This window comes from Diaphorina citri, unplaced genomic scaffold (assembly GCF_000475195.1).
Source record: "Diaphorina citri unplaced genomic scaffold, Diaci psyllid genome assembly version 1.1 scaffold152, whole genome shotgun sequence".
In the NCBI taxonomy this organism is placed as follows: domain Eukaryota; kingdom Metazoa; phylum Arthropoda; class Insecta; order Hemiptera; family Psyllidae; genus Diaphorina; species Diaphorina citri.
Genome location: NW_007377589.1, coordinates 341 through 10,872, shown reverse-complemented (window position 1 = coordinate 10,872; position 10,532 = coordinate 341). Strand labels below are relative to the sequence as shown.

The following is a 10,532-nucleotide window of genomic DNA, read 5'->3' as shown; positions in this document are numbered from 1 at the left end:
CAGGAGAATCCACTTTGGACCAAATTATAAACCAAATTTTCACGCAAACACAACTGAGCTTGGGAACTTGAGTATGAAACTTTAAAATAAATGTAAAAAGAAAGAAGAGCTTTTGTTGCATTTTTTTTTTTTTTAAAATGTATGTGAAGTTAAGTTGTGAAGGTAGGACCTCTGGTGTGCAAGCCTAGTGTGATACCCACTAGGACATGCAGACTACCAACTAGTTCACCTGTTAAGAAAATTAACTAGGTACCTATTGTTCAGTTGTTGTGACATCAAAATTTTACAAAACAAGGTGCAAAGTTTCCTTCAAGAACATGGCCCAAAATTTAAGAGAGGAGGACAGAATAGGCAAAAGCAAGCCATTTCAGGAATGGATCTTTTATGACAGCTGGTCTGTCAGATGGTTTGAACATGGGCTTGCATTAGGATAAAATATCATCTATGGAAAATGTTCAACAGAACATGCAAGCTTTTAGGTTAGGTGATATGAGTGAGAATAGTTTCCATGTAGAACTTAATGGTACACAACAGTCATTTAGTGGAATACTTAATGAAAATTTACAAGCACACCCCTGGAGAAAAAAATCTCAAGTAAGCAGTAAGCAGCACAGGCTTCATAAAGTATGATATGCTGTTATCAAGTCCATTTGCTCTAAAAAAATTTGACCTTGGTGTGATAAGGTTTGATAAGTGTGAAGGTTTATTTATTTTTCCTTGTTTGCCAATAATCTGCTTCAATGCTCAATGATTGTCTCGATTTTTATCTTTCTTTTTTTTTCTTTTCAATATTGCATGCAATGTTTAAAATGGATACTGAACGTTTTTCTTAATCACGTTTCTAAAACACACAAGAGTATGGTCAATATTTATTTTATCTTTCTTTTTTTTTCAATATTGCATGCAATGTTTAAAATGGATACTGAACGTTTTTCGTAATCACGTTTCTAAAACACACAAGAGTATGGTCAATATTTGTACAAGAAATGGAGGCACAGAAACGTGCAGTACAGGGATTTTACTAAATCCAGTAGTTAGTACTGTTGACCACCGAATGAAGTTTGAACCATCAAACAAAATCGAATACAATTATGACCAGATCGGTTTTTGTTTACTTTTGTTTTTAATAGAGAAATTCAATAGGTTCTCAGCAAATAGGTAAAGTATATCGACGCACTATAATAAGTTTATTATGTCCCGTTTTTCCTCATGAGATTGACTTTCTTCTTCCCAAGTTGGCTGGTAGGCTGGTGTTCGTAACTAACAAACTTACCAAAAAATATACCAAGGGAACAAACTAACCAAAAATATACCAATTTAGGGAATAAACTAATAGAAAATATACCCATTTAGATTTGAATTGATTAACACCATTTTCCCGACTTCTCTACCTTAACTATTAAGCACTAAAATAACTCTACACACCCCCGATATTGGGAGAACCAATAGATTTACCTTCAAATAACCGAGATTCGAAACGTCAACTTTCGATGACTGCTTGGATTGAAATGGGTTATTGGCCATTATGAAAAATAACAAAATAATAAAAATAATATGCGATAACCCACACATGTCAGGAGCCCGTCAAAATGAAAATTTCATCATGGACAAAATCGAATACAATTATGACCAGATCGGTTTTTGTTTACTTTTGTTTTTAATAGAGAAATTCAATAGGTTCTCAGCAAATAGGTAAAGTATATCGACGCACTATAATAAGTTTATTATGTCCCGTTTTTCCTCATGAGATTGACTTTTTTCTTCCCAAGTTGGCTGGTGTTCGTAACTAACAAACTTACCAAAAAATATACCAAGGGAACAAAGGTAAAGTATATCGACGCACTATAATAAGTTTATTATGTCCCGTTTTTCCTCATGAGATTGACTTTCTTCTTCCCAAGTTGGCTGGTAGGCTGGTGTTCGTAACTAACAAACTTACCAAAAAATATACCAAGGGAACAGGAATACTTAATGAAAATTTACAAGCACACCCCTGGAGAAAAAAATCTCAAGTAAGCAGTAAGCAGCACAGGCTTCATAAAGTATGATACGCTGTTATCAAGTCCATTTGCTCTAAAAAAAAAATTGACCTTGGTGTGATAAGGTTTGATAAGAAATGGAGAGGTGAGTCACTTACCAACATCAGCTGAATATCACGCCTCTCAGGCAACACATCTTGCACCTTGCAGTTAGACACATCTTTACAATTATTATTCTTCTCAGAAAATTCAAAAGAAATCTAAATGGGGAAATTTATTTCCCAAGCTCCCATTCAAACGAGATGAATGCAAAAAGAAAACCTTGGGAAACACCTCCAAAAACTCATCAATGGCTGGCTTCACACAAGCACGATTCTTTTCATGTGATCATCCGTCGGATCATAAATTGATCAGCCAATGAATTCACTTGGTAGGAAATGGTTGGGCTCTTTTGATTGGTTGATTATATGTTCGCTAATCCTACAACTCGGCCCGCGAAATATTTCAAAAAATCAAGCAAAATCAATAAACTCCTTGATCATAAATTGATCAGCCAATGAATTCACTTGGTAGGAAATGGTTGGGCTCTTTTGATTGGTTGATTATATGTTCGCTAATCCTACACCTCTGCCCGCGAAATATTTTAAAAAATCAAGCAAAATCAATAAACTCCTTTGGCCGAGTTTGGCCTGTGATGGCTTGTGGAATCTAGAATAAGTTTAGTTTAACTCTTTCTGTTTTATTTAATTATTAATTTTTATTACTTTTTGTCATTACTACCGTTTCTTCTTGAAGATAAATACCATTGGTCTTTTTTTTTTTTGAAAGATCTCATAGTAAACACCTAGATAGTATACAAATTACCTCAGAGTTCAAATACCTATTGAGAAACTTGTAAGGAAAGGTAAATCCAAATACTAAAGTTTCTTATCTCCAGCTTCTTATCTTTATTCACTTGGAAGCATGAGTTCCAATTAAACAAATATTGGACTTCATAAAAAAAAGGCTATTTTGATGTGTTTTGTTTTTGAGTGATTTATCAAGTTTTTTATTTTGTTCTCATGCTATAAGTAGTAGATATGAAGTGATTTCATTTTGTACTTTGCTGTGATGTCTTCAAGATATGGGAAACTTGTTGGAGCTATTGATGCAGGGACTGGAAGTGTTAGATTTCTGGTAAGTAAAGCCATTGTGTTGTGTATATCTCATATGTCATACCAAATAAAGTGCAGCCCAAGTTTGGCACTATCCCTTTTATTCCTGAAAAGGATGGTGTTATACAATATACAAGCCTCCTCCCTGCTCATCAGCAGACTGCCAAGATGTCAAAGAGTACCATAGTGAGGATATTGGGGTTCAGTATCGATCTCCTTCTAATTTTATCTCCAAATTAACCATCCCAATTTCATTTGGGATATCCGTTGGGGTAAAAATTAATTAAATCTACAACTTTTATCCATGTGTTTCAGGTGTTTGCAGCATCAACATCAGAGCTGTTGACCTACCACAAAGTAGAATTAGAGACCTTAACTCCAAAAGAAGGATGGGTAGAGCAAGATCCAATGGTGATTCTTCATCTTGTTGAGGAATGTATAGAGAAATGTGTGGGCTATTTAGTAGACTTGGACATTAACCCCAATGATATAGTTGCTATTGGAATAACCAACCAGAGAGAAACTACAATAGTTTGGGACTCAACTACTGGCAAACCTTTGTACAATGCCATAGGTAATCAAATCTTAAATATATTATTATTTTCATTACAAACTTGATCAAATTATTTACATTTTCCTACCACAGATATTCCCCCCATTGAATAAATAAATAATGTACCTAACTTCTAATTCCCTTCCTTTTTTTCCAGTTTGGTCTGATGTGAGAACAAAATCTATTGTTGATACATATGCTTCCAAGATAAAAAACACAACTTTCTTAACAACAATATGTGGACTGCCAATTAGCACATATTTCAGTGCAGTTAAACTCAATTGGTTAATGGATAATGTTGATGAAGTGAAAAATGCAATTAAAGATAACAAGTGTCTGTTTGGAACAGTTGATTCTTGGCTAATTTGGGTAAGGGTTTTATTAATACAAAATGGTGAAACTATATACCTACCTGTACCTAACAACCTACATGATATGTATCACAGAAATCACATACTGATCAAGTCTGCAAGAGGGTTTGACTGTGGACTAGGTAGGTTGAAACATTCAATCTCCAGATCTTCATCTCTGTGTTAGGTCAGCACAATAATGAGCTGTAGTGAAAATAGATTGAACTAATTAATAGAACTCTTTTGTCCATGTTTTTTTCTTAAAATACACGTCATTTTTGATGTTTTCCAACATAATTACATTGGTTGTATTATTTTCAATATTTCAATTCTCTTTTTGACAGTCCTATTTCAACAGTTTATAGATAAGATAAACCATGTTTATGTTCTATTTCAGAATCTCACAGGGGGTGTTGATGGAGGCCTCCACATTACCGACGTGACCAACGCTTCTCGCACACTTCTCATGAACCTGCGAACCCTACAGTGGGAGCCCCAGCTACTCAAATTCTTTAACATACCTAGCCAAATCCTGCCTCAGATTCGAAGCTCATCAGAAATCTATGGTTGTCTGAAAGATGGTCCATTGCAGGGTGTTCCAATATCAGGTATCCTGGGGGATCAACAATCCGCCCTGGTAGGACAGTCCTGTTTGCAAGCTGGACAGGCGAAGAACACCTATGGGACTGGCTGTTTCCTCCTGTATAATACTGGAACTGCGGTATGGGTGCCTGCTCATTCTTATTAAACTTTTTTTTACTTTCTGTTACTAAGTTTTTTTTTTTTTATTTCAACAAAATTGAGCAGAACACAAAGTAAATTCAGAGTCTTATAAAGAGGACAAGAATTTGTGTTTTGAGTAATCGAAAAATTGCCAGGGTTTTACAAACATTCTTGTACAATATACATTGATAAATAAGGGACTCTAGGAAGGTATCAACATAATTTTATTTGGAAACAATTCTTATCAACATTCCCCACTAAAAAAGGCCGTTTTACCCAAAAAAGGATCTTGGTAGGACCGTAGGTTAGGTCCTTCTAACGTCAAGCCTTCTATTACGATGGTCTCCACAGATAGTACACTCTAGTCAAGGTCTGCTCACCACAGTGGCTTACCAGTTTGGTGCCCGCGCCCCGATCACCTACGCTCTGGAAGGCAGCATAGCAGTGGCGGGCCAAACCTTCAAATGGTTGCGCGATAATTTGAACATCATAGCCGACCTGAATGAAATCGAGTCCCTGGTTCAGAAGAGTAGTTCGCATACGGATGTGGTTTTTGTGCCGGCGTTCTCCGGTCTGTATGCCCCTTACTGGCAGAGAGACGCGAGGAGCATTATCTGCGGGCTCACAGACGAAACGTCAAAGGGTAAGTTTAATGCTTATTTATACTGCTCGCATAGGACTGAAAAGTACCTTTACTCCAGCAGTAGGCTACTATTATTACTGGCTGGGCTGGGATTAAACCCACACCCTCCTGTTTACCAGGCGGGCGCCTTGACCACTACACACTACACCACCGAGGCAGGTTAGTCAGCCTAGTTAGCTAGTTGGGTAGCGCGCCTGCCTTTTAAGCTCCAAATAGCGGGTTTGATTTTCGCCAGGGGTAAACTTTATCCTAAACAGATCATGTTCGTTCTTGGAACGCCTGGCTCTCTTCTATCCTGTCCTCGATTTCGGGACGATAAGACCTTCTCAGTTACAGTTCTCTCCACCAAACCTTTGAAAAAAAAAAAAAAAAAAAAAAAAAAGGTGAAAGGGTGCCACAAGTTTAGGGTGGAAGAACTCTATTATTGGGTTACTTCCCCTGATTTAAGTTGTTGGAATGCTATATGTATTATATTGTCGATCTTTCCGATTATATAGTTCAATATTAGAGTGCCATGTTCCAACAGTCTGATTGTGAGGGGTGGGCACATCACATGTAACAAATCTGGGATCAAAATTTTGAACAAGTTTTTTTCTTTTTTTATTTTTCAATAGAAAAACCTTTTAAAAAATCTCAAATTATTTATGGAAAAGCAGAACCTTTTCACAACTTTTGTGGATGTCACAGCATTACTTATGCCTGATTTTACCACAGAGTTTTTAGTCAATCCAGAGATTTAGAAATACCTACTGACCTGTGTAAATCAAATGGCTGGATGACATCAAAGAAAACTCTTGATACAGTGTTGACTCTCAGTGGTAAAATCAGGCATTAGTGCATCCTTTGCAATCAATTTCCATATTCTAATAATCTTTTTACATTCTTTTATGTATGTTGGGTAGACTTTCTGACAGACTGCTGTTTGTCAGACTGTCAGAATGTGTGTGTGGCAGAAAAAGCTTGAGACCTAAGTAGGTTTGTCAGATGGCCTGAGAGATCTGGATCTGAAGCTTTTCTGACAAATAGATGTTCCAACAGTCTGATTGTGAGGGGTGGGCACATCACATGTAACAAATCTGGGATCAAAATTTTGAACAAGTTTTTTTCTTTTTTTACATGTTCCAACAGTCTGATTGTGAGGGGTGGGCACATCACATGTAACAAATCTGGGATCAAAATTTTGAACAAGTTTTTTTCTTTTTTCAATAGAAAAACCTTTTAAAAAATCTCAAATTATTTATGGAAAAGCAGAACCTTTTCACAACTTTTGTGGATGTCACAGCATTACTTATGCCTGATTTTAACACAGAGTTTTTAGTCAATCCAGAGATTTAGAAATACCTACTGACCTGTGTAAATCAAATGGCTGGGTGACATCAAAGAAAACTCTTGATACAGTGTTGACTCTCAGTGGTAAAATCAGGCATTAGTGCATTCTTTGCAATCAATTTCCATATTCTAATAATCTTTTTACATTGGTAATGCTACTGGTCACTACTCTGGTAAAGTAGCTGCTCAAATGTTCTCACATGATTGAGCGAGTAATATAATTCTGGTGTGAACATCACACGACTTTTTTCCTTATCCCGCAGTTCACTGGCACTTCGTGCTTAGGTATTAACACAACTCCCTGATGTTTTTCAGTTGATATTGTGAAAGCCGCTTTGGAAGCTGTGTGTTTTCAAACCCGAGATATTCTCGAGGCTATGAAAGAAGACTGTGGCGTGGCCCTGGAGAAGTTACTAGTGGATGGAGGCATGACGGCCAACAAATATCTAATGCAGTTGCAGGCAGATCTCACAGGAACTCCCGTCAGTGAGTGTACTAACTTTTTAGCTAAATCCTCTTCTTCTTCAGGTTCCTCTCCTATCGGAGGTTGGAAATCGTCAGGGCAATCATGATTTTTCTAAATCCCCTTTAGGGATGAGCTATTCATTTTCTCTGCAGAGTCACAATTTTCGGGCATGCTGGACCGAGGGTTCGGGACGAGCTTTACATAGGTGACGCTAAAACCGGTCTTAAAATAACGACTGAAGTGTTATCTAAAACTTTCTCGCTTTGAGTTCATAGGTCGTCGCAACAAATTTCAAGATCAGAGCTCATTTGTGTGAGAAAATGTGAAAGAAATCCCCCAAAAACCAGTTTTTTTTTGTTTTTTGGTTTACTGGACAAAATTTGCACCACCATTTTCGTGTTCCTGGTAAAAAGACCTTTAATTTGATATATATCTAGGTCGACCAGGTTTGGATAAGTCCTTCTACGGGGACAGACAGACGACACCGAAGCGAATACAATAGCCCGTCCCTTATACCTTTTTATTACTATCGTAATAATAAAGGAAGGACGGGCTAAAAAGAAAAGACCCTATACTCAAAATACCCACTACCCAGTGTAAATTTCATCGCTTTCGGACCAGGCCAGAGTTGCAGCAAAGTTGATGTTCCAAGAAGTGTTCACAGCTGAATTGCCACCATGGCCTGGGAACAAAAGAAAAGAAGTTTATTTCAATAATGAACACCAAAAAATAATAAAAGAACACCTATGGGACTGGCTGTTTCCTCCTGTATAATACTGGAACTGCGGTATGGGTGCCTGCTCATTCTTATTAAACTTTTTTTTTACTTTCTGTTACTAAGTTTTTTTTTTTTTATTTCAACAAAATTGAGCGAGCCGTCTGAAAATTTTCGCGAACGAATACGCAGAACACAAAGTAAATTCAGAGTCCTATAAAGAGGACAAGAATTGTGTTTTGAGTAATCGAAAAATTGGCAGGGTTTTACAAACATTCTTGTACAATGTACATTGATGAATAAGGGACTCAACATAATTCTATTTGGAAACAATTCTTATCAACATTCCCCACTAAAAAAGGCCGTTTTACCCAAAAAAGGATCTTGGTAGGACCGTAAGTTAAGCCTTCTATTACGATGGTGTCCACAGATAGTACACTCTAGTCAAGGTCTGCTCACCACAGTGGCTTACCAGTTTGGTGCCCGCGCCCCGATCACCTACGCTCTGGAAGGCAGCATAGCAGTGGCGGGCCAAACCTTCAAATGGTTGCGCGATAATTTGAACATCATAGCCGACCTGAATGAAATCGAGTCCCTGGTTCAGAAGAGTAGTTCGCATACGGATGTGGTTTTTGTGCCGGCGTTCTCCGGTCTGTATGCCCCTTACTGGCAGAGAGACGCGAGGAGCATTATCTGCGGGCTCACAGACGAAACGTCAAAGGGTAAGTTTAATGCTTATTTATACTGCTCGCATAGGAGTGAAAAGTCCCTTTACTCCAGCAGTAGGCTACTATTATTACTGGCTGGGCTGAGATTAAACCCACGCCCTCCTGTTTACCAGGCGGGCGCCTTGACCACTACACCACCGAGGCAGGTTAGTCAGCCTAGTTAGCCAGTTAGCTTGGTGGGTAGCGCGCCTGCCTTTTAAAGCTCCAAATCGCGGGTTTGATTTTCGCCAGGGGTAAACTTTATCCTAAACAGATCATGTTCGTTCTTGGAACGCCTGGCTCTCTTCTATCCTGTCCTCGATTTCGGGACGATAAGACCTTCTCAGTTACAGTTCTCTCCATCAAACCTTTGAAAAAAAAAAAAAAAAAAAAAAAAAAGGTGAAAGGGTGCCACAAGTTTAGGGTGGAAGAACTCTATTATTGGGTTACTTCCCCTGATTTAAGTTGTTGGAATGCTATATGTATTATATTGTCGATCTTTCCGATTATATAGTTCAATATTAGAGTGCCGGAACCCAGTCACCCCTTTGGGCTGCCGGCACCCTTTTCTCTGAGTATATTTTTTTTTACTTATTTGATGCTTCCCCTTTTGTTCGCAGGGCGTTAGGGCGCTAAGCATGGCGGCTCCGGAGGGGAAAGAGGACCCCGGACCCCTGGGGCTATGTGGGGGCTACTTGCTCCTCATCATTGGGGAACCGCACTCCGCTCCCCACAAGAATATTATCTTGTCCAGAATCAAAGCAGGTAAGAGAACAAACCCGTTTTTATTGGCTTTGTTTTCTTTTCGCCGTTCGTACGTTTTTTAGTCCGTCCTTCCTTTATTATTACAATAGTAATAAAAAGGTATAAGGGACGGACTATTGTATTCGCTTCGGTGTCTGTCACTCGCTTGTTTTTTTTTATTTTATTTAACAGCTCACTTAGTGAGCTCTTCCACAGTGACACAGAGAACCGTGTCTCCTTTCCAACCGGTCTTTAGCGGAACACAGAGAACTATGTCGCTTTCCCACCCGGGTAGGAGAGTGACAGAACTGTCTTTCTCCCACCCGAGTTAGAGAGTGACACAGAGAACTATGTCAATCTCAGTCCCAAGTTAGAAAGTGACACAGAGAACTCCAAGTTAGAGAGTGACACAGAGAACTATGTCGCTTTCCCACCCGGGCAGGAGAGTGACAGAGAACTGTCTCTCTCCCACCCGAGTTAGAGAGTGACACAGAGAACTATGTCAATCTCAGTCCCAAGTTAGAGAGTGACACGGAGAACTGTATCTCTCTCCGACCCGGACAGAAGAGTGACAGAGAACTGTATCTATGTTCATACATAGTTGACGGCTGTCGATCGATGTGAATTTATTGTGAATCCATGTTGATCGACAGCCGATCGACTAAATGTGGACACATCTTTAGACTGCTGTTTTTACTTCATCAGATTCTGGTGTTACGAAGTACCTACCTATGTAGTCTATGTACATTGTACATACCTACGTAGGTGGAATGAAAACTTTGTTTCGCTCCGATTAAAGCTGGGCCCGCCCCTCCGGGAATTTTTTAGCCCATAGTTTATTCGATCGTGATTAAAGAAAATCAGTAACTATTCTTTAACAAGCTGGGTCCGTCCCTCCGGGAATTTTTTAGGCCGTAGTTTATTCGATCGTGGTTAAAGAATACCTTTGTACCTACCTAATTTGTTTAATATTCAGTTTATTATCATTCTTGATTTGATTTTTCGATTTTACTTTCATGTAATGATTTAAAATCAAGACTAGAGCCCGTTCTCCCTTTATCCCCAATATAAGGTTCAAGTCACCCATCCATTTATTGGCCTTGCTCGGCGTAGCTTAACATAGGAGACGCTAAAACCGGTCTTAAAATAACGACTGAAGTGTTATCTAA

At 38.6% G+C, this 10,532-nt stretch overlaps 2 protein-coding genes across 2 annotated transcripts; both read left to right on the top strand.

Annotated features, from left to right (window-relative positions):
* The first annotated feature begins 2,905 nt into the window (after nt 1–2,905).
* On the top strand, nt 2,906–7,303 carry LOC103505115 (glycerol kinase 3-like). The gene is made up of 6 exons (XM_026820491.1): nt 2,906–3,155; nt 3,449–3,707; nt 3,844–4,055; nt 4,434–4,757; nt 5,111–5,402; nt 7,047–7,303. Exons 1-6 carry the CDS (start codon nt 3,090–3,092, stop codon nt 7,301–7,303), a joined length of 1,410 nt encoding a protein of 469 aa, XP_026676292.1. The 5' UTR covers nt 2,906–3,089.
* Nucleotides 7,304–7,325: 22 nt separating this feature from the next.
* Nucleotides 7,326–9,247, top strand: LOC113465725 (glycerol kinase-like). Its single transcript, XM_026820495.1, has 4 exons — nt 7,326–7,364; nt 7,937–7,984; nt 8,343–8,634; nt 9,240–9,247. Exons 1-4 carry the CDS (start codon nt 7,326–7,328, stop codon nt 9,245–9,247), a joined length of 387 nt encoding a protein of 128 aa, XP_026676296.1.
* The last annotated feature ends 1,285 nt before the right edge of the window (nt 9,248–10,532 follow it).

What these genes read in the sequence shown, in the direction of transcription:
- LOC103505115 (XM_026820491.1), top strand. Translation starts at nt 3,090, where the DNA reads ATGTCTTCAAGATATGGGAAACTTGTTGGAGCTATTGATGCAGGGACT. An exon ending in CTGGAAGTGTTAGATTTCTG is followed by an intron (nt 3,156 to 3,448) that starts GTAAGTAAAGCC and finishes CATGTGTTTCAG; the next exon opens with GTGTTTGCAGCATCAACATC. An exon ending in TGTATAATACTGGAACTGCG is followed by an intron (nt 4,758 to 5,110) that starts GTATGGGTGCCT and finishes TGGTCTCCACAG; the next exon opens with ATAGTACACTCTAGTCAAGG.
- LOC113465725 (XM_026820495.1), top strand. Translation starts at nt 7,326, where the DNA reads ATGAGCTATTCATTTTCTCTGCAGAGTCACAATTTTCGG. An exon ending in TGCAGAGTCACAATTTTCGG is followed by an intron (nt 7,365 to 7,936) that starts GCATGCTGGACC and finishes AAATAATAAAAG; the next exon opens with AACACCTATGGGACTGGCTG. An exon ending in TGTATAATACTGGAACTGCG is followed by an intron (nt 7,985 to 8,342) that starts GTATGGGTGCCT and finishes TGGTGTCCACAG; the next exon opens with ATAGTACACTCTAGTCAAGG.